The 24,145-nt window shown below is 43.3% G+C and overlaps 1 protein-coding gene and 3 non-coding genes across 4 annotated transcripts in view; 1 reads left to right on the top strand and 3 right to left on the bottom strand.

The window, feature by feature from the left end:
- LOC138242764 (zinc finger protein 271-like) overlaps window positions 1–24,145 on the bottom strand; it is a 1,399,044-nt gene that overhangs the window by 752,381 nt on the left and 622,518 nt on the right. The window contains exon 3 of the mRNA XM_069198319.1: window positions 3,000–4,497. Within this exon, the coding sequence (XP_069054420.1) occupies window positions 3,855–4,497 (643 nt within the window). The 3' untranslated portion in view covers window positions 3,000–3,854. Of the gene's footprint in view, window positions 4,498–24,145 lie in introns of the transcript that reaches the window.
- On the bottom strand, window positions 17,340–17,412 carry trnav-cac (transfer RNA valine (anticodon CAC)). The gene has a single exon. It is a non-coding gene; the product is annotated as a tRNA-Val (tRNA).
- Window positions 18,129–18,200, top strand: trnah-gug (transfer RNA histidin (anticodon GUG)). The gene has a single exon. It is a non-coding gene; the product is annotated as a tRNA-His (tRNA).
- On the bottom strand, window positions 18,775–18,847 carry trnav-aac (transfer RNA valine (anticodon AAC)). Its single transcript has one exon. It is a non-coding gene; the product is annotated as a tRNA-Val (tRNA).

Below are 24,145 nucleotides of genomic sequence, written 5' to 3'. Positions count from 1 at the left end.
AAAGAAGAAAGAGAACACAATGTTTCGGCCGTGGAGCCTTCTTCAGGTGTGAGAGAGACAGGGCAGTAGGCAAAGGTAAAGTAGCGGGAGAACAAAGGTTGGGAGGGAGGAGGAGTGAGAGGCGGGAGCAGGGGACAGAAAGAGAGGCCAATCAAGAGGTGTGAAGTCAGAATGGGTGCAGAGAGGTGTGAAATGAAACTTCCAATGAATGGAGAAAATTTAAAAGAACAGTAGTCTGTCGTTAAGGGAAGGGAGAATGTGTGATCCTAGCTGCAGAATAATTTTAGTTTCTGTGGTCTTTCTGATGTATGAGTTCGGAAAACTGTCTTTGAGAACACAGACGGAGAGATTAGAGTGGTCGTGGCCGTCAGAGGTGAAATGAGAAACAATGGGCTTGGAGAGATCTTTAATCTTCACAGCCCTGACGTGTTCTCTGAAGCGGTCTCCGAGTCTCCTTCCTGTTTCTCCAATGTAGATGGCTGGGCATTTACTGCAAGAGATACAGTAAATAAGGTTGCTGGAGATACAAGATGCTGTCTGGGTGATCTGGAATTGTCCTGAAGGGCCTTGAATGAGTGTGGTGGTGGCTGTGTACTTGCAACTAATACAGCGAGCTCTGTTGCAACGGAAAGTGCCTGGTGTGGATGGTTGTTGAGGGCGGTCAAGGGAGCTGTGAACAAGGAGGTTACGCAGATTAGGTGGTCAGCGGATATGAGATGATAGGGCGATCAGAAAAGAGGGCCCCAATGGAGGGATCATCCTGTAGGATGGAAAAGTTGTGGTTAATGGTCCTGGGGATAGGAAGTGTGTTAGGGTGGTAAGGAAGCACCAGAGGAATGCGGTTGTTACGGCGAGAGTTCCTGATCAGGTTGATGGTCTGGGGGTGTTTTTGGCTCGGGCAAGGGCCCTGTCAATCACACTGCTGGGGTATCCTCTGTTGATAAAAAATGAGTACATTTCGAGGGCTTTGAGTGGACAGTTGGTAGACAAGTGGATGTCTACGGGGGTAGTTGATAGACAAGTGGATGTCTAGAAACGGAAGAGTGGTGGAAGATATGTTAACCGTATATTTGAGGGACGGGTGGAAGTTGGTGAAATGGTGCAGGAAGAACTCAAGCTGATCGTTGGAGCATGTGGCGGCACCAACGCAGTCATCAATATATTGATTGTAGAAGTCAGGGACATAGCCAGTGTAGGAAGCGAAGAAGCGTTCTTCTACCCAGCCGACAAAAATGTTGGCATAGCTGGGTCCCATTCTGGTGCCCATGGCAACTCCACTGACCTTTTGGTAAAAAAGATTATTGAAAGAGAATGCGTTCAGTGTGAGGACCAATTCTGCAAGGCGTACCATGGTGTGGGTGGGTGGATCAAGCACTGTGCGTTTGTCCAGCGTGTGCTTGAGGGCTGTAAGGCCGTCATTATGGGGAATGACGGTGTACAGAGATGTGATATCCATGGTAAAAATGTGGCATTCGGTACCCTGAAATTGGAAACCATTGAAAAGTTGGAGCGCGTGGTTGGTGTCTTTGATGTATGAGGGAAGATCTTCAACCAGCGGTCTCATGAGGCTGTCGAGAAAGGCTGAGATGTAAGTAGTTGGACAGTTACATGCTGATACGATGGGCCGTCCAGGGGTGTCCGGTTTGTGGATTTTGGGGAGGAGGTAAAATTGAGATACCTGTGGATGTTCCATGATGAGCCGGTTCTCCTCCTGGGGGAGCTCGTTACCGCTGATAAGAAGGGAAATGGTGGATACCACTTCCTTTTGGTAGTCAGTGGTAGGGTCCTGTTGGAGACGGAGGTAGGCAGAAGTGTCAGTTAGTTGTCTAGAGGCTTCAAAGACATATAGATCCTTATGCCACACCACAACAGCACCTCCTTTGTCCGCTGGTTTGATGACGATATCATCCCTGTTGCGGAGAGACTGGAGCGCCTGATTTTCTCCTTGGGTGAGGTTAGACCTATGTTTACTGGGTATAGAGAGTGCCTTGGGAGCTTGATAAGTGCATTGGTTGATGAAATAATCAACTGGTGGAAAACGGCCAGAGGAGGGAGTCCAACAGCTCTGTTTGGGATTAATGTTGTTAATGACATCAATAACCGGGTTGTTATCAGCTGCCTGTGAAGAGGAATTGTCGGCAAAATGTGCTCTGAGACGGATCCTGCGGTAAAAGTGGTTAAGGTCGACATTGGTCTGGGGGATGTCCAGCTTCCTTGGAACTGGTACAAAACTGAGCCCTTTGCTGAGGAGGGATCGCTCATCCTAATGTAATCGCTCATATAATCGCTCATCCTAACATGTAAATCTTTATACATGTTATTATACACATAAAGTAAACTGCATGACTAGAACCAATTCTGTTCTAATCAACCATAAGTAAGAGTAATTATAGTCAACATTTAGTTGACTAGACTAAATCAAAAGTGGGTGACTACAAAGTAACTAATAGACATTTTAGGAACAAGTACAGGTTTGTTCCATGCTGAAAAGAGAAGAAAACGCAAAGTGTCAGCTGAGGAACCTTTAACAGATGTCACATGCTGACGCAGTTACCTACTTCAACTAATAGACATTTCAGTTGACTTGACTAAGACTATGATTAAATCAAAAACTAAAGTGGTGACTAAAGCGGTGTATTTTTAAGTCACCTGACTGGATAAAACCCTTTCCACACTGACTGCAGCTGGAAGGTCCCTCTCTGGTGTGATTAGGTGCAGTGGCTCTGTAGCTAAGGATGTATATCTGTGGGTGGAAAGTTGCTGGTTCAAATCCCACAGCTGGCAGAGAAATCCTATGCTGGTGGGCCCCTGAGCAAGGCCCTTAACCACAACTACACCAGAGATGCTGACCCCTAGCTTCTCTTCCTATCTGTGGGCCTCATAGTGAGAGTGTTGTGAGAAGACAAAATCCTAATGTGAGAAAGTGATCTTATCTTATGCGCTGGTGGTGTCTTAAGGTGATTCAGTCACTAAAACTCTTCCCACGCTGACTGCAACAATTTATTTTCAAAGTTTATTTATCAAATGCACAACAACAGAGCATGCAGCAGTAGTTGCTGGCAATGAAATGTCTTTTCTGCAAGCTCACAAAAATCACAAGAATCACAGAAATCACAAAAACACAAAAATCACAAAATTGAGATTATGAAAATAAGGTTACATAATAACAGATGTAATAGAAATTGAATAAAACTCAATATGAGTAGAGCTGTTATGTGTCCATGGTATATGCAATATATACAAGTAGTGCGGTTATGCCGAATACAGTGAAAACTGTGTGTCCATGTAGCCATTACAGGTGATTTGCTAAAGGAGCTGGAGGTTGGCTATTTAGCAGTCTGATTGCCTGGAGGTAGAAGCTGTTCCGTAGTCTGTTGGACTTGGACCGAATACTTTGGTACCGTTAACCAGATGGTAGGAGGGAAAATAGTTTGTGACTGCGATGACTGCGGTCCTTGAGAACGGACCTGGCCTTCTTCAGACATCTAGCTGAGTAGATATCCTGGATGTTTTGTAGCTCACAGCCGGTGATGAGCTGTGCTGACTTCACCACCCTCTGCAGTACTTTGCGATCCCGGGCAGAGCAGTTCCCATACCAGGCAGTGATGCAACCAGTCAGGATGCTCTCAACAGTGCACCTGTAGACGTTGGCCTGGATATGTGATGGCATGCCAAACCTCTTTAGCCTACGGAGAAAGAATAGGCGCTGCCGTGCTGTTTTGACCATGGTTTTAGTGTGGTGGGTCCAGGTTAAGTCCTCTGAGATGTTAACTCCCAGGATCTTGAAACTGCTGACCCTCTCCACTGCAGTTCCACTGATGTAGATAGGTGTGTGATCTCCTCCCTAGTGTTTTCTATTGTCTCTCTCCTGTGTGAATGCGCTGATGGGCTCTTAAGTTACTTGAAAGACTAAAACATTTCCCACACTGACTGCAGCTGAATGGTCTCTCTCCTGTGTGAACAAGCTGGTGCCTTTTTAAGTCATGTGATTGACTAAAACTCTTCCCACACTGACTGCAGCTGAATGGTTTCTCTCCTGTGTGAGTGCGCTGGTGGGCTCTTAAGTTACTTGATTTACTAAAACTCTTCCCACACTGACTGCAGCTGAACAGTCTCTCTCCAGTGTGAGTGCGATTGTGGGCTAATAAGGCAGTTGAGACTCTAAAACTCTTCCCACACTGACTGCAACTGAATGGTCTCTCTCCTGTGTGAATACGCTGGTGTCTTTTTAAGTAGTGTGACTGACTAAAATGCTTCCCACACTGACAGCAGCTGAATAATTTCTCTCCTGTGTGAATGCCCTGGTGGACTATTAAGGTTCTTGACTGACTAAAACTCTTCCCACACTGACTGCAGCTGAATGGTCTCTCTCCTGTGTGAATGCGCTGGTGGACTATTAAGGCACTTGAGTCTCTAAAACTCTTCCCACACTGATTGCAGCTGAATGGTCTCTCTCCTGTGTGAATACCCTGGTGTCTTTTTAAGTTGTGTGACTGACTAAAACTCTTCCCACACTGACGGCAAGTGAAAGATTTCTCTCCTGTGCGAAGGTTTTTTGAAATGCTAGACTGACAAAAACGCTGCTCATCCCTGTGTTGTAATGGCAGTTTGTCCACTCCATCTGAGCAAGGTTTTGAGTGATTCTTCCTCATTGTCTGATCATGCTGGGGTTTCTTATTCTGCAAATCCTTCATGGAATGATTTTGCTCTCTGTTCTGAAACTGAGATTTGTTTTCTCCATCGTGTCCTTCAGTGTGCAGCTCAGCAGTCTGAATCACCTGGGGCTCCTTCTTCAGCTCTGCGGGGTCAATCAACTGGGGCTCCATGTCCTTATCTGTAAGATTAAACTCACTCAGTTCTTCTTTGAGCTCTTGTACAGAGACACAGTAAAGTTCATTACAACCTTGTGACATATTGTTCGTGTCCTGATTATTAATCTTCTCTGTAAAAGCATCACATACTAAGAGTCCAGGTGTCCCACTCTCAGGCTCCGTCTTCATCATGGGCACAGAGTCCAGATCCTCCACACTCTGTCTGCTCTCTGTGTGCTGCTCACTGAGTGTCTCTTTCCCTTCTGCAGCAGTGATCTCTGTCTCCTGCATCAGACTGGAGCTCCACTCCTCCTCCTCACTGTGCTGCTGTTCAAGAGGTGCCCTTTCCCCAGCATCAGGGAGAACACTGGCCTCTGAGCCTGAAAACACAGGACAAGAAGACAAGCCCTTTATTATAATAATAATAATAATAATAATAATAATAATAATAATAAACTTTATTATACAGATGCAGCCATTCAAAATGCACGGTACCGACGGGCACTCATGGTGCATTAGTCGGTAGTGAAAAGATTTAATAATTTAATCTCTTTACTGTGCACATTTTAATCCGCTTAGTATTGAATATTTATAGGAAATTTTACCGCTAAAGGGAAATTTTAGTAGCTGAGCATAAAAAGAAGAGGAGCAGAAGAAGGTATATAGATAGATAGAAGGTCATAAATGATATTAATTTAGGAGCATACAGTAGGCTAGTCAAACGTTCTGAGGTCAAATTCTTCCAGGACGACGGCATCGAAAATTTTTGGAGCGCCCTCTCTTTAAAGCCCTTGCCAAATATGAAGACAGTACGTACAGTTATAATTCAAACTGAATTAAAAACTACACATCCCAGTTACCATGGTGGTGCATGTGATCATTGCGTTTAACCAATGAAGGGTGAAAAATCAGTCACATGACTTTGGGGCTGAGTTTCGAAAGCTTAATCTATCAGCAACAAAGCGAAATCTATACGATAGGCTACCTCAAACTGTCAGTTACATGACTGTGTACATCGCTTAAGCCACTCCTATTTGGCATTTTAGTTATGGAGACAGGAAGACGCACCCCCCCTCCCCCTCCCTCTGAGTGCCTGACTTGTCGCCATCTTTAACCGTTCCGTTTCCGAATCACAGTAGGTACACGTACAAAAATTAGGTCATCCCAGATACAATACATATAGATTTTTGTGGTAAGAGGGAGCAAAACATCAGTATTTACCGCTAGTAATTAGTGTGAGATTTATAGTTGAAATCTGAGCCTAAATATTAAGTTAAAATCTCGACAAAGCAATGTAGGAAATACGCACACAGAAACACACAGAGAAAATAAATCCTTTCTGACATCTAAAATCAGTTTCGATCAAGGTCTCCAAAATGAACAAGAAAACATTTTCAGAGAGCAATTACGCTATGTTTATTTAGAATAAGTGATTTATGAGCAATCTAATTTCTTATTCGTTTAAAACAGTGAAATGTCAGCTGCAAAAGATCGCACCAGAGACAGCACTATCTCTGCCACTCACAGACGTTCAGGAAAGGGTGAATGAAGTCATGTCAAGTACAATACTTCGGTGATCAATAATAACAGTTGAAGGACAAGAAACAAAAGATAGTGAAAACTGAAGCTTTTTAAGGCTAAAACTAAAATTCGTCCTACAAATTAAGGCAAATATAAATTCAGGACGTTAAAGTGCTAGAGGTGTAAAAAATACAAAAATGCACAAGAGCAAAAAGTTTTAGAAATGGAGCAGGTGTTACTTTGAAATAAGCAAACAGAAAAAAGCCATGACTATACATAGTGCAGAAGAGGGATGCAGGAACACTTGCTTAGATATACAAAAAAATCACAAAAAGTGTATATTACAAAAGAACATGCAAACATGTTCATGAACATGTACGTCCATTTCCCTTTGGGATCAATAAAGTCTTATCCATCTCTACACATGAAACAGAGTGAGGAATCAGAAACTTAGCATGCATAAAAAACAGCAATTCTGTCAGTGAGATCCAAATGAATTAATAGCAAACATGGTTTCATGGAGGGCTTCACAGATAGTTGGGCATTCAGGTAGATTGCCAGGCGAAAGGATCTGTAAATATATTTTGTTAAAGCAAGTCAGTTTTTCGCAACACATAAAATACATTTTTCCAAGAAAGTTTAGCCTGTGTCACTAATGAAACAACTAGATAAAGACAAATATAGAAATCTAAAGATTTTTTTATTCAATGTTGGTAGCAGGATGAACTGTCAGGTTGAGCTAAGTGTATATTTTGTCGCATAGTTGCTGCAAGATATTAACAGTGAAAAAAGGTCTTTAAAAATGAGTCATTTCAAGAAGAAAAATTTCAGAATAATTGTAAATCTAACAGGATAGAGAAAGCACAGAAAATAAGCAGTTAGATTGATCAGATTAGTATGAAAAGTCATTTAGCAAAGAGCGAATGAGAAGAGTGACAAAGCAATAAAGCAATACAGTAGATGTAAAAACAGTTATAAGGACCACAGATTACAAAGTAAATACATAAAAGAAAGACATGCAGTTAGAAGTGCTACCACAATTAGAAAATGAAGCAGATACAGACACTAAGTCTTCTGAAAAAGGTTTTGAGGTTAGATTTAAATGCACTCAGGGTAGGTGACTGATATCACTGGGGATACAAATCCAGAGCTCTGGGGTGCAGCTAGAGAAGGTCCTGTCACCCACAGAATGTAGATGTTCTTGAGGACAGCTAGAAGACCAGAGTCAGACGGACAAAGGTGGGGAGTAGACAGATAATAAGCCAGATAGGTACTGAATGAGGATGAGGATTTTGAAGTTGACTCGAAACCTGATAGGAAGCCAGTGCAAGGACAGGCGTAATGCATCCCGATCAGGATTCTCGCTGTCAAATTCTGAACATATTAAAGATGCTCAGTGTGGATTTAATTTCCCCAGTGAACAGGATGTGCATTTATTAATTCTAGAAAGAAATGGCTTTCTTGATTTCTCTAGTTCCTAGTTTCTCTAGTTCCCTTTAAAATAAACTATTATTCCACCATGCAGAGTATTACATGGCCAGTATTTACATATGATATTTGTGATTTAAAGAAATTAACACATGCAGCTTTTGAGGGGTTAAGTGTTGGCTGAGTTATTGCAGGATATAAGACTAGAGATGTTGGTAGGAAAAAGATAATTTGAGGAAAGTTGAGGAATACACTGATAACAAGAACACAACCTGATGGGGTTAGGCATACTTTTGATGAAGATGATGAAGTTAACAGACTGTATGTTTACATAGATACTGAAATGAGGATTGTATTTTAGATTTTGTGTAGTTGCTAGCATTGAACTGTGTGTTTGATGCACATGAATTGAAGGAATGGACAAACATAGCTGATGCGGATCCACAGAGCCAGCATCTTAAGATTTGTTGAAATAACTAACTAGGTATGGCTATTGATGTGCAAGAGAGGTGGAAAGGCTGTTTCCTTAAGCCAGCCCTATAAAATAATGTATCCTCAGTGAGATGCTGCCATCTCACAGTGGGTTTCTAACACTGTGTATAGTTCCATCAACACAGTGCCTTTACTTCCATCCATTTTCTAATCTCTTTATCCAGTACAGAGGATTTGGAGCCTATCCCAGTAAGCAACGGACACAAGGCAGAATACACCCTGGACATAGCGCAAGTCCATCACAGGACAGACAGACACAAACACACATAACCAGTTTTCCCATAAGCCAATTAACCTACCAGTATGTTTTGGAGTGCGAGAGGGAATCATTAAAATAAATACAGCTTTTTAGTATAGATTACACTTTCCTAAAATGTATTTAAAAAATAAAAATGATTACAATCTAATCTTCCCACGTTTGATCCCAAAATCCCAAGAAAAATAAATCTAAACGGGAAGAAAGCTATGCTGGTAGTTTATTAAGATACTTAAAAGACAAAGATAACAATTTATGTTGCATTTGTCTGATTGTATCAAAAAGACATTTAATAAAACTGATAATTCTGGTCCCAAAGTCTGATTGCCTGACACACATTCGAAGAAGTCCTATATTTTCTAATATACGCACATCCCGGAATTTTGACTTCACTGTGTGATGAAGAAATTTTAAAGACTACTTCTTAGCGTAGATAAAAAAAGCTTGGATTCTCATGTACAGTATCTGATACACATATCTTTTTCTGTTGTCTTTGTTGATCTCTTGAGGATCCTTGTGATATTTTGAGCTCTTGATATAAAAGTGTCGCAGTTTAAATCATTTTCGTTGTTAGAAATTATGAAACGCTCTGTTAAAAGCAAGGGAGTTTTTATGTCTGTTATAGTAAAAGAAAATGCCAGACGAACTAGGGATTTGGCAGTTTTTCAGTGCTTGTACAATCGATGGAAATGTTCAAATAAATGTGCTAAAGAAATAAACCAAAAAAGTCATTTATTCCTTTATCATATTGTCTAGCTAATGTCCCATTCTTGTTAGTTAGATCAACGAAAAGCTGTGGTGTTACTTTTTGTCGATGAAAAAATAAAAGTATTTTCATTTAAAATGACGGTTACAAATAATGTGGACCAGCGTAATACTTTGAGTTTACAGCTTATCCAAGGTCATTCATTAATACTATTAGTGATATCTTCGGTAAAGGCTTTGATGCATAAAATATTTCTGCATAATTAAAATATTTATGATAAAGGTTGTGTTGTGTACTTTTGCCCAACTGAACAATCTTGCATTCAAAAAATATACTAACTTTTTAATGACTGATGATTAACATGCTGTAATACACAGTTTAAATTTAAAAGCTCAAATGCTGTACATGAGAGTTAACCTTTAATAGCTCCTCCTGGCGGTTTTACAAGGTGATTCCGGATACTTTCCGATATGACGTCATGACACGTTACACTGCATCATACCGTGTTTTGATGCGACACGCCCACCATGTTGTACCATGGTGTACCTCACGCGTTTTGAATGGCTGCATCTGTATATAGAACCTTCAAAGGTGGCTGTATAGTATGTGAAAGGAAGATGCTTTGACAATATGCTGCACATATGGGTCCAATGTCAGGTCTGAGTTAAATATCATCCTCGGGTTTTCAATTTAGACTGAAGCTCAAGTACAGAACTATCTACGGATAGGTCTAGAGCATTGGTTTTACAAAGTTTGTGGGTGGTGCCAATAAGCATGACTCTAGTCTTGTCACAGTTAAGATGAAGGAAATTCTGAGTCACATAGGTTTTTTATGTCGGAGATGCAATTCGATAAAATAGAGAAAGCCACATCAGTGTCAGGTTTGGTATGGACGTCTAGGTGAAAATCATCAGCATAGAAATGACAGTTGAGGCCATGTGACCTTAAAAGCTGACCAAGTGGACACATGTAAATGCTGAAAAGTAAAGGGTCGAGTATTGAGCCCTGAGTTTTAACAGGAGCTTCGAGTAGTGCTCAAAAGGAAGTAATATCTACACAAAAAGTACTAGCTTAAAATTTAAATTTCAGATAGCAAAGACATTATTTAGCAGTGAAGAGATAAGGGAGAGACCTGGGAAGTGAGATGATAATATCATTTTTTTGTTTTTGTATTTTTTTGTATTTTGCAAACTATGCAGTCTAGTGTCTTGAAGTTAGCTTTGTGCCCAAATATTTAAAGATGCTGCCTGTTCTTGGTCAGTAAGGTAAAGGGCATGTATTTGGTAAGCTGGCTGTACACCCAGAACGTGAAAAGAACTAACTGTTGTCTAGTCTGCAACTTAGATATAATTAATCGGCATGTGTTGCTGTCTTATCATTTGTTTAGAATGCGTCATAGTAACTTGTTTGTTTAAAGGTATAAAAGAACATCTTTAGCTACTTATTTTTAAGTCCGGTGGTTGGAAGCCAGACTTCCATATGCATATGAAATAAAGAGACTTCTGCTTCACTGACACCTGAACTTTGTCATTTGTATGACACAACAGTAGTAAGTAAATTAACTTTTCAAAACTCATTTTCAGAACTTGATATACATCAGATTCAAACACACTTCATCTCTGAACACATAACTTGAAAAAGGATTTAAAATACAGCAGACTCATATTTTACGTTACGTATTTTTACACAAATTCATGTATAGCCAGTCAGCTGTGAAAAAAAAATCAAATACTATAAATAAAAATGTAAATGATGTGGGAATCCCCAAAAATTCAAGTCTTAACAGCACGCAGCTGAGGTGCTCTTTGGGAACTAGTCACTAGTTATCATGCAGCATGAACATCAATATAAGTACAAAGAGGAAAAAAAGCAAGACAAGAAAAGTTAAATTGTATCACTGTTTTTATTGTAATTTACACTATATACATGGACATGCTAGTACAGTGACAGATGAGTTGTTTAAGATAAGATAACTTTATTAGCCCTATACAATTTCTTGCATTAGGAATTTATCTTTTCACATACACTAGCTTGTTCTCCATGAGACAAGCAGATAGGGAGAGAGGCTTGGGGTCAGAACGCAGGGTCAGCCATTGTACAGCACCTCTGGAGCAGTTGGGGTTAAGGGCCTTACTCAGGGGCCCAATGGAGTAGGATTCCTCTGCCGGCCGCAGGATTTGAACCTGCTACCTTCCAGCCACAGGCGCAGATCCTTAGCCACAGAGCCACTGCTCCGCCCCTCCGCTCCATTTAAGGATGGTGTTCTGATTAAATGCAATTTTGGATATACAGGCTTTGTCAGGACCGAAACTGCTGTATAAAATGCGAGTCTACTGGAATAATATCACAACTACATTACACATAACGCTGCACACTACATTTAACACTGCACTGACACTGAGAGGTTAATAGAGACACACTGACTGGACACTAAAGTACACTAACATTGCACTGAGAGAGAGAGGGGTTAATACAGACACAATGACTGGACACTGTAGTACAATAACACAGCACTGAGAGAGAGGGGTTAATGCAGACTCACTGACCGACTGGACACTACAGTACATTAAAATTAAGACTGCATTGAGAAGAGGAGGACCGGAGGACTGAAATACTTAAACCGATTAAAATTATTGTTATATACACAATCATCAGTAAATATATAAAAAGCCAATACGACGTAAAATCAATATCTATACGTTTTCTTTCCTAATGACGTTGTATTTATTCACTGATTCGGTGAAACAATTGTTGAATCTGAACGAGGTGTTTAATACCGTAACCAGACAAAACAGTTTAGTTTCCAGTAAAGAATCCCGTTGCTACAACACACAAGTCTTTCCCACTTCACTCTGCATCTCTCCACTATACTCTCACCAGTGAAGAAGTTAAAGACACTGTTTTTAAACTCGCACAGATCCCGACTACATACAAGTCACCACACTGACCTGACAGCTCTAGTTTCGTGTCCATTTCTTCTTTTATTCCTGCAGTCACTTCACAGGGAAGCGTGTATCCAACATGATCTGTCGGTCCCTGATATCCTTCTGCTCCCGACTCCTTCTCCCACAGCTTCAATCTCCACTTCAGGCTTTCGTTTTCCTTCTTCAGCTGCGCCATTTCACTCCCGACACTGTCCTCCACACACTGTGTGATTTTAAACACGGCCCGTCTCACCAGGATCTGGGAGATATTGCGGAGTTTGTCTTGAAACTCGTTCTCGGAGTCAGACATCCTGTTTCCAAAAACTTCTGACACTTCATACACGATCGATTTGAGCAAAACGTGCATGAAAGAGTCAAGCTGGGTTTGCAGATTTAACAAGCACTCCGCCATCCTTCTTCAGAGTCGGTCAGAAACAAAGGCTGACTTCCGAAGTTTAAACAGAACAACTTATGTTTTATTCTTCACAGATCCTGTTGTCAGAGCTGTGCTCTGTTCAAGCATAAACACAGTCGACAAGACGTTACGTTTTCAGAACCTGAAGTTATTTTAAAGAAAAACAACAACTTTCTTTATCTAAAGAAAATTATTCAGTCACCCACACGCGGTTGAAGTACATGCAGGGTCGCGCAGTATAATGACGTCATTCGTTAGCGCGGCCGCAGCTTCGAAACAATAGAGAAGCGGAGCTGAGAAAGGAGTTTCTTCAACCGGATATAAACTTCTCTGCACCTCCTAGCCCCACCTAGTCAAGAGGAGTGAATCACCTGCGACCTTCGCCGTTTGTAACGGAACAGATGGATTTTTTTGCCCTTCCACAACCATCCTCCCCAACTAAAACTTCTCAAGTGCATTTTTTCAATTGGATTTTTATCTCCCTATGCAGGTTTTTGGTTAAAGAAAAAAAAATGGTGTCGTTCTCTTGCCAACTGGCAGTATTTCTTCTGCACTGATAAGCAAGATTTCTATTTCATATTTCACAAATTGTTAGAAATTCTCGAAAAACAAGTGGTTTCAAGAAAGGAAATAAATACTTGCATTTAACAAAATCAAGCCATATGTGGTCGTCCTTAATGATACATTCTGTATGACAAGACAGGAAGAAAGACACCTCAGGACTTCGGACACAGGATCTCCTGTTTATTGAGAGAAGGTTTAACCATCTGTCAGTTTTCATGTCCAAGGAGCTCAATTTGCATTCCGTGTACAACAGCATGTCTTCTACACCCGCCACTGAAGCACAGCACGGGTTCAGCATCTTGACATCTCCCAAACAGAGACACACAGAGACCTTTTGGTGGGATTGTGGCTCACAAGGGGAGAAGAGACAATTTCCAGAGCAGGATTTGTTACATTTGAGTATCGTGAACACAAATCAGTGCCCGCTTGTATTTCTGTGTTTTTTTTTAATTTTACAGAAAGTTTAAATGTGACTTTGAAGGCATTATTATATTCACAATCTTGGCAAAAAATGGTTGTCCATAATTGTTGTTTATGTTTGATTAACAGACAAAATATGACAACCCCTCTACTGAGCATATACTTTATTTTCCTGATGTACAGTACGTTGATTAAAGGCATACCTTAGATGTATAAATGTGGTCCGTAATTGGTCTAGAATGAAATTTTAATATACGTATATCCTTATACGTCAATTACACATCTCTGATTATACAGTTTGTCCATTATACATAAATGGTTGGAGTTTTATTATACGGATACATTTAGAGGACTATTATACCTATATAGTTAAAGGTCTATTATACATCAAAGATAGGTCTCATAGGTGTAGAAACTAGTAAATCAAGCCAATGATTTGGTTTAGAAATTTATTCTGAGAATATATAATTATTCACCCCAGAAAAATATATAGTTCAAATTATGCATTTTATACAATATTGTAATAAACAAATGGCTAATCATCATAAAAAACACAAGTATTAAACTTCAGCTACAAATTCTGGTAACATGGCAATATATATATAGTAATGACAAACACAAACTAATTCCATGAACACGCTAATATTTAACTCAAAACCACATTTTGATTCAAATATAAGTTTTAAAAATTACAACTTCTATATTTTCACGAAAATATTATTAATGTAGCACAAATGCTACTTTCTAATAAAGACAGAATGAAACTGTTTGTTTTGTGTCTCATGGCGATCCTCCTCTTGATCCTAATGAAATGTTTAATATGATCCCTCGAGAAAAAAAGGAGACAATATCCGCCTGGAATTATTGATGCCCCATCAAACATTTTGTTATATCTCTGGAAGCTCATACTGTAGAAACCTGATTCGTGGCTTAAATTCAAGGTAAACAAGACTAAGGAAACGAGTTGAAAACTTGATGTCGAACTGTAATTTAAATCACCTGAAACATTGCACAACATTGGGCAGTATGTGCCAGAAACAGATAGCTCAGTTGGTAGAGCAGAGGACTGTAGTGGAAATAGCGAAGCATCCTTAGGCTGCTGGTTTGACTCTGGCTTGGAGGAATGTGCTTCTTGTGTACTTCAATCAAAGAGTTGAAATAGCAATTTTATTTCACTCAGACATTGATCAAAAGCTCAATAAACCACGAAGCAGAGGCTGTTGTTCCGAATTCAACTCCCATCTGATTGTCTTGTTTTGGCCAAAATCTGATCTTTGAATTCAGGGACTACTCTGTCTGCTTTGTAATTCAAAAGTATATACAAATGTCACGGTTTTTTTTTGTAGATATAAAGGTGTTCTCTGTTTTCAAAGGATAGGTACTTAATTGGCATAATGATTTGGTATTGATTTTGTTTCGTTATATTGTTAAATTTGTGTTTTTTGTGTTTTTAACGTATTGTGAACTTATTTTTTAAACAAATGCTTACAAAGGCAAACAAGGCCCACATCTGTTTATACCAGTGGTGAATTGTACATTTTTATTTACAAGCTACTCTGCACTTTTGGGAGTGTCAGGTTCGATATAAATGGCAAAAATATAAAAGGGGAAAATACCCCGGACTGCGTGTAAAGCCCTCGTTATGACTGTTTTTTATTGTTAAATACGGCGTCCTGTGCACGAAATGTTGCAGAAACACAATGTGATATTTTAATAACTATTATTTTAATAATTTGATAAGTATGAGGCCCCGGATCCAAATATTCAGTTCTTATTTTTTTAAGTGATATCTTCCCTTCCTCTCGTGGATTTTGAATCAAATTTGATCTTTGTACATTACATTTTACATTGAAAAAAACGAGCATACCTAATCCACCAACGGACAGAGCAATCTTTTATGTTGCCTTCCAGAGCTTCCAGCTTGTGATGGATTTGTATGGGCGTCTGTATGATACCACTACAGCACTGGCACAGGTGTAAAATCCACTTTCTCACGACTTTTTCAGTGTCTTCTCCTCTCACAAATGGTCCGAAGCACAGGAGCCAATATTAGAGAAAACAACAGGTGTTTAAACAGAGTATGTCCAAATGTCTGCGACAACGCATTGTCATTTTGTATAAACGCAAATGGTTCATCATTTAAAAGCCAACAACGTTCTTTTTCTCCCTGGCGCTAATAAGTTACAGTACCACACAGTACCACACATGCGAGCTGTTGAGTGAAAGAAAAATGTGCGTAGGAAGGCAGAATAAAATCCAGAACTGTACTGGTGATATCGATAAACAGGGCCCATGTTCACAATAAAACGTTATTGTATAAAACGTTAAGATTCATAAATATATTTTTTTAATCATGCAAAGTGTCTGTTAAACCATTCATGAACGATTTTTAGACAAAAAACACACCATTATATGAGAAAATATATTTACTATATGTGCATTTAACTTACTTTTTAACAATTTCAATTTCAAGGTCGATGAAAATTGTTGCCCTGCTTTTTTTCATAAATACACGAGCTTGTTATGTCTTATGTCAGAAATAAACTGCATGAAATTCGATAAAGCAACAAAAAGTAAACATTTGCGTTTATATTGCACTGTTATCTCGAGCCTTTAAACTTACTTTAAACGCAATTTGTTTTTCTCTGTAGTTCTAAGGCTTTGTCATTTAGGTGTGCTGTTTTTTTGTACATGTTGTAAAAAAAAGTCACTAAATCTTACGAAACATAAAAGCTCCAATTGTAAACAATTGACCATTCATATTCCTGAATTTTAAACCTATGGAGTTTTTTAAACCTTGTCTTCGTATTTGTGAATATTAGAGCTCCTTTTCAAAAGCTGTCACTATGGATAAGTGCTTAGGTTTCCTGTTTTTTTACCCAGGCGGTCCAGGTTTGGCTCTTGGTATAGGAGCGCATCTGTGTTACCTTCCGGATTTCAAATGAGCAGCTCAGTGCAGAAAGGAGCCCGTAGATCAGCATGTACATTTGTCTGGACAGTAGAATTTTCAGAAAGTGTAGTTGGATTATAGCACGTGCCCCTGACGATGTTATTGATACGTCACATGTGCTCTTTTTTGTATAATATTTATTTTTGTTGTTCAAATAAAAAACGGTTTCTCCGTTTTCCTCTTCATGCCGTTGTCAGCGAGCACAACAAGACGGGAAAAATGCAAGGGGGGGAAGAGGAAGCGGCTGTCAGGAGCTTTCTACCTCCTTTTGCTTTCACTTCTCTGTTTTCTTTCACAGCGTCGTGCACCTTTTCATTGCTCTCGCTTTCAGAGCCTCCGCACGGCACACGACTCGACATAAGGAAGCACATTGAAGTGAAAGCAGGAAGCGCTGCGACATGCACTGTGCAGATCCCGCCACGCTAAGAGGTGAGCGGGTCTGTTCGATGAACAAAGAACGCTTTGATGAGCGTCAAAGGCAAGTCATTCCGAGTTGGTCGTCTGTGTTTTCCGTTCAGACGCGAAATGCTGAAATGATCTCTCGGCTCCTCGGTTGTCATTTCTGCTCCGTAAAGGAATCACAGCACGCGTCGGCTTCCAGCACGGTGGGTCGGGACACGATGCCGGGGGTCGGAGAGAGCGATGTCTTCCTCGTTAGTATAGGACCTGTCACCTGTGCCCACCTGTCACGCGGGAGACCGGGGTACATCACGACGCGCATTGAAGTGAAAGCAGGAAGCGCTGCGACATGCACTGTGCAGATTCCGCCACACTAAGAGGTGAGTGGGTCTGTTCGATCACAGCGCTAGGCGAATCCCCAATCCCCTTTCGTGCGTGGCGACAAAAGAGGGCTGTTTCCACCCGGTTTCGAACCAGGGACCTTTCGCGTGTGAGGCGAACGTGATAACCACTACACTACGGAAACGGTGGTAAGGTGTGCCCAGCGGCCCAGCGCTGAGCTTCGCCAATGCGATTCAGCTGCTTCCAGTGCCTTTATTGGAGTGCGCTGATGGACCGTGCTCTCTCTCCAGAGACCAGCACGCCTGTCATAGATGGAGCAGGAAAGGCGGCGCCACATTCCACAGCCCTCTCCACGCAATCGACGAAATCGGGCTACTGAAGTGGAGAAAATCGCCTCTCCAGAAAGTGCAAATATCATCTTGGAGACTATAAATCCTATTGCCGAAGGTCAGCCCTGTCTACCAGAGTAACCCTCCCTCCTCCTGCAGCGATGATCAGCTCGTCTCACACGCGAGAAGTTTCAGTTGGAAACAAGCGCCCCCTCTTCTCGCACGTTCGAGTGGTTTTAATGCGGCTCCTTCGTACACGGTGCTGATCTTTTGGAAAGCAGGAGGCAAAACCAACACGTTCTCATACCGGGAGTCGAACCCGGGCCGCCTGGGTGAAAACCAGGAATCATAACCCCTACACCATATGGCAGCGAACAACCACGTTGTTCCCGGCATCATGCAAGCAAACTACATAAATATGAGAAAACACGCAAGAGAGTTGTCACTCAGAGTGTCGAAGGGTCGATGTATACTGGGGCTCAGTTGAAATGCAACGTCAGGACTTTTCCGAATTATGTCACACGAGAAGAGCACAGCCGTTTCCGCCCTGCCACGTGTGTATCGGTAACTCGCCGTGATCGTATAGTGGTCAGTACTTTGCGTTGTGGCCGCAACAACCCCGGTTCGAATCCGGGTCATGGCAGAATAGGGGCGTCTGCTTTTACTTCTTGCACGAATGAAGGCAAAAAAAAGCCAATCGATGTGAACGAACGGCGCTTTGCAGAGGAGTACTGCCTGACTGGATCGTTGATGAACGACAGAGGCCACTCCGACCTCTTCTCGGTTTTCTTCAATGACTTACTAAGGATCTTCTTCACATTCGCCCATGCAGGGGAAACCAGTTACACCAAAGCAAACGCAGGAAAGTGCATTTCAAGCAGAGACCAGGAGGGACTTGTTTACACCGAGAGTGGTCGGAGAATGGAACAATGTGCCCAGCCCTGTTGCTGGAGCCGATTCTTGATGAGATCTTGGGCTCACTAAGAGGCCCCCGCTGGATGCTAATCTTTCTGTTGTTCTTGCAGGTCCTGCGCTGCTTTTGAGCCGACAGAGCTCGTCCTGGTCTGTCGGCAAAGCCCAATTGCAAATGACCGGCTCCGCGTACAGAAGGAACGTGCGTTTGGTACAAGAGTGCACGAAGGCACCGGAAATACATTGGGAACAAATGACCGGTCGCTCAAGACCTCTGTGAAGTACAGGAGCGTGCAAAACGAGGCTGTTTCCGCCCGGTCTCAAACCAGGGACCTTTCGCGTGTTAGGCGAACGTGATAGCCGCTACACTACGGAAACCTGCAGGGACCGCTGCTGGTGTCTCGCTTGCGTTTCGGGCTGAGAAAGGGACACGTCACTTTAGGCAGGGGGCGCTGGAGAGAGGAACAAAGGGCGCGATGAAACAAAATGCCGAAACCCGGGATCTTTAGATCTTCAGTCTAACGCTCTCCCAACTGAGCTATTTCGGCGGTGCGCAGAGCCCACACCCACCTGCTCCAGCCTTCCTGTGTTGCGGCATGAGCGCACCAAGAGTAGCGGGAGAGTGTTGCAGGAACGTCACTCAGAAGGAAAGCCACCCAGGTGCGCCCTCTGAGCTCTGTCCAGCGCATCTTCCTAAATGAATGATCTTATGTCTCCGAACTTATGTCCTTTTGATATGTGTAACTTTTTGTAACTGAATGAATTTATATCTTTTGTATTCTGATAACCCTTACGATAAGATCTGTTAGGTTTACATGCATATTCTATATATTAATAAATGTATCCTCGTGTATTAGTACCTGTGTTTGCGTTGTTTGAGTTATATCGCATGGTTGGATTCTAAGACCATTAAAAGAATCAATTTTGTGATTTACTGCCACAAAAATAATTGTCCCAGTAAATGCCCAAACCCCTACAGAACTGGTGCCTCGTGAGAGCACACTACAACAGTGTGTGATCTCCTGTCCCAGCCTGAGGAGCAGACAGCGAGCCTGTCTCTCAATAATACTAATAATACAGTGTGTGATTCCCTGCCCCAGCCAGAGGAACAGACAGTGAGCCTGTCTCTCACTAATAATAATACAGTGTGATCTCCTGTCTCAGCATGAGGAACAGTGAGCTTGTCTCTCAATAATAACAATACAGTATGATCTCCTGTCCCAGCCTGAGGAACAGACAGTGAGCCTCTTTCTCAACATTAATAATAAAGTGTGTGATCTTCTGTCCCAGCGTGAGGAACAGCAAGCCTGTCTCTCAATAATAATACTACAGTGCTTGATATCCTGTCCCAGCCTGGGGAACAGTGAGCCAGACTCTCAATAATAATAATAATAATAATACAGTGTGATCTTCTCTCCCAGCCTGGGGAAAAGACCGTTAGCCTGTCTCACAATAATAATAATACAGTGTGTGATCTCTTATCCCAGCCTGAGGAACAGACAGTGAGCCTGTCTCTCAATAATAATAATACAGCATGTGATCTCCTGTCCCAGCCCAAACGACAACACAGTGTGCCTATCGGTCAATAATAATAATACAGGGTGAGATCTCCTGTCCCAGCCTGAGGAACAATGTGCCTGTCAATCAATAATAATAATACAGTATGTGATCTCCTGCTCCAGCCTGAGGAACAGACAATGAGACTGTCTCTCAATAATAATAATACAATGTGATCTCCTGACCCAGCCTGGGGAACATACAGTGAGCCTGTCTCTCTATGATAATAATTCAGTGTGTGATCTCATGTCCAACTCTTAGGAACAGACAGTGAGCCTTTCTCTCAGTAATAATAATACTGTGTGTGATCTCCTGTCCCAGACTGAGAAACAGACAGTGAGACTGTCTTTCAACAATTATAATACAGTGTGTGACCTCCTGTCCCAACCTCGGGAACAGTGAGCCAGACTTTCAGTAATAATAATAATACATTGTGATCTGCTGTCCCAGCCTGAGGAACAGACAGTGAGTTTGTCTCTCAATAATAATACAGTGTGTGATCTCTTGTCCCAGCCTGGGGAACAGACAGTGAGCCTGTCTCTCAATAATAATAATACAGTGTGTGATCTACTGTCCCAGCCCAAACGAAGACACAGTGAGCCTGTCTCTCAATAATAATAATACAGTGTGTGATCTCCTGTTCCAGTCTGGGAAACAGAAAGTGAGCCTGTCTCTCAGTAATAATAATATAGTGTGTGATCCACTGTCCCAGCTTGAGGAACAGACAGTGAGCCTGTCTCTCAATAATAATAATACAGTGTGTGATCTCCTGTCCCAGCCTGAGGAACAGTGAGCAGCCCTAATAGTTACCGCTTTCCTGATTTATCTCAGCAGCTCTTATTTCGCCTGAAGCGCAAGCAACTTGTGAGAACAGGTTGGGTTTGCTGTGCTCAACTAGCTCGGCGTCATCGTGTCGTAGCGCCGCAAAGGTTTGTTTTCCTTCCTTCTCTTTTCAGCCCTGAGGAAACATTTTACTTGTTCCTTTTGTAGCCCACGCATGCCGACGCCTGTGTTGTGTTGTGGATTTTCTCCTTCTTGAATTTGTACTCCTCCTCCCTCTCTCTCCCTACCTCTACCTCTCCCTCTCTCTCCCTCTCTCCCTAACCCCCTCTCTCTCCACCACTCTCCCTCTCCCTCGCCCTCCACCTCTCTCCCTCTCTCTACCTCTCTACCGCTCTACCTCTCTCTACCTCTCCCTACCCCTCTCTGCTCTCTCTCTCTCACTCTGGAGTTTATTTTCCAGACAGAAATCCAGCTCTGTCCCTCCTGTGGAAGATTGGTGATGCAGGATGAGAGCCCCTAACCGAGAGCACTGCAGCGGCAGGTTCTGTGGTCTGTTTCAAATCCGCCCACGATGAGACACCGAGGAGAAATGAAGAGCCCCAGTCGCGCTAGAAAATCACCCAGGAAAGAGACTTTCAATGTAGGAAAAAAAAGTCGTTAGTAACAGACATAATATGTTTGTTTTGTTTTTTTAATTGCTGCGATGTGTGACTAAGCTCATACGACTAAGAGTTGCCCCCTTTATCTAGATCTGGTAACCTGCTTGTCGCTGGTGGGCCAGATCGTGTCCCCCGTCACTATACTGGGGCAATAGGACCCACACAGACCGCAGGGTAAAGCACCCCCTGCTGGCCCCACAGAGAGGAAGAGGTAGAGGTACGGAGAGAGGTAGGGAGGGGAAAAGGGAGAGGTAGGGAGAGAGGTAGAGAGAGGGAGAGCTAGAGATAGGGAGAGAGAGGAGGAGTACAAATTCAAGCAGAGGCCTGAGTGGAGCACTGTCGTATGGCCCTGACATCAATCCCTCAACTCTCCGCATAAAGCAGTGTCTTATGGCCATAACATCCCACCCCCACCACTCTCAGTAAAAAGCACTGTCGTATAACCATGACATTCCACCTCCACCCCTCTCTGCGAAAAGCAGTATCTTCAGGCCCTGACATCCCACCCCCGACACTCTCTGCATAAAGAAATATCGTCAGGCCCTTACATCCCACCCCCGCCACTCTCTACGTAAAAAAGTTTCATATGGCCCTGACACCCACCCCTCCACTCTCTGCATAAAGTAGTGTCGTCAAGCCCTGACATCCCAAACCCGCCACTCTCTGCGTAAAGCAGTACCTTCAGGCCCTGACATCCAACCCCGGCTACTCGCTGTGTAAAGCAATGTCGTTTGGCCCTGACATCCCACCCACGCCACTCTCAGCATAAAGCAGTGAATTACGACCCTGACATCGCACCCCCTCCACTCTCTGTGAAAAGCAGTATCGTCAGGCCCTGACATCCCACCCACGCCACTCTCTGCCTAAAGCACTGTCATATGGCCCCTCCACTCACCCCTCCACTCTCTGCGTTAAGCAGTGTTGTCAGGCCCTGACATCCCACCCCCGCCACTCTCTGCGTAAATCACTGTCATATTGCCCTGACATCCAACCACCGCCACTCTCTGCGTAAAAAAGTGTCGTATCGCCCTGACACCCACCCCTCCACTCCCTGCATAAAGCAGTATCATCAGGCCCTGACATCCCACACCTGCCACTCTCTGCGTAAAGAAGTGTCGTATGGCCCTGATACCAACCCCTCCACTCTCTGCGTTAAGCAGTGCTGTCAGGCTCTGACATAAGAACCCCTCCACTCTCTGCGTAAGGAATTGTCGTATGGCCCTGACACCCACCCCTCCATTCTCTACATAAAACAGTGTCTTTATGCCCTGACATACCACCCCTGCCACTCTCTGCGAAAAGAAGTGTCGTATGACCTGACACCCACCCATCCACTCTTTGCATGAAGCAGTGTCTTTATGCCCTGACATCCCACCCCCGCCACTCTCTGCGTAAATCACTGTCGTATGGCCCTGACATCCAACTACCGCCACTCTCTGCGAAAAGAAGTGTCGTGTGGCCCTGACACCCACCCCTCCACTATCTGCATAAAGCAGTCTCGTCAGGCCCTGACATCCCACCCCCGCCACTCTCTGCGTAAAGCAGTATGGTCAGGCCCTGACATCCGACCCACGCTACTCTCTGCCTAAAGCACTGTCATATGGCCCTGACACTCACCCCTCCACTGTCTGCGTTAAGCAGTATTGTCACACCCTGACATCCAACCCCCTTAACTCTCTGCGTGAAGCACTGTCGTATGGCCCTGACATCCCAGCCTCGCCGCTCACTGCGTTAAGCACTTTGGTAAGGCCCTGACACCCACCCCTCCACTCTCTGCATAAAGCAGTCTCATCAGGCCCTGACATCCCACCCACGCCACTCTCTGCCTAAAGCACTGTCCTATGGCCCTGACACCCACCCCTGCCACTCTCTGCGTAATGCAGTATCGTGAGGCCCTGACATCCCAACCCCGCCACTCTCAGTGTAAAGCACTGTCGTATGGCCCTGACATCCCACCCCCACCACTCTCTGCATAAAGCAGTGTCGTCAAGCCCTGATATCCCACCCCCGCCACTATCTGCGTAAAGCAGTATCGTCAGGCCCTGACATCCCACCCCTGCCACTCTCTGCGAAAAGAAGTGTAGTATGGCCCTGATACCCACCCCTCCACTCTCTGCATAAAGCAGTCTCATCAGGCCCTGACATCCCACCCCCGCCACTCTCTGCGTAAATCACTGTCGTATGGCCCTGACATCCTACCACCGCCACTCTCTGCGAAAAGAAGTGTTGTGTGGCCCTGACACCCACCCCTCCACTATCTACATAAAGCAGTCTCGTCAGGCCCTGACATCCCACCCCTGCCACTCTCTGCGTAAAGAAGTGTCGTATGGCCCTGACATCCCACCCCTGCCACTCTCTGCGTAAAGAAGTGTCGTATGGCCCTGACACCCACTCCTCAACTCTCTGCATAATGCAGTATCGTGAGGCCCTGACATCCCAACCCCGCCACTCTCAGTGTAAAGCACTGTCGTATGGCCCTGACATCCCACCCCTGCCACTCTCTGCATGAACCAGTGTCTTCATACCCTGACATCCCACCCCCCCCACTCTCTGCGTAAACCCCTGTCGTATGGGCCTGACACCCACCCCTCCACTCTCTGCATAAAACAGTGTCGTCAATCCCTGATATCCCAACGCCGCCACTATCAGCGTAAAGCAGTATCGTCAGGCCCTGACA

Source organism: Lepisosteus oculatus, chromosome 14, assembly GCF_040954835.1.
Source record: "Lepisosteus oculatus isolate fLepOcu1 chromosome 14, fLepOcu1.hap2, whole genome shotgun sequence".
NCBI lineage: Eukaryota > Metazoa > Chordata > Actinopteri > Semionotiformes > Lepisosteidae > Lepisosteus > Lepisosteus oculatus.
Note: the sequence above shows the minus strand (reverse complement) of the source record. Positions and strands in the feature narration are given on the sequence as shown.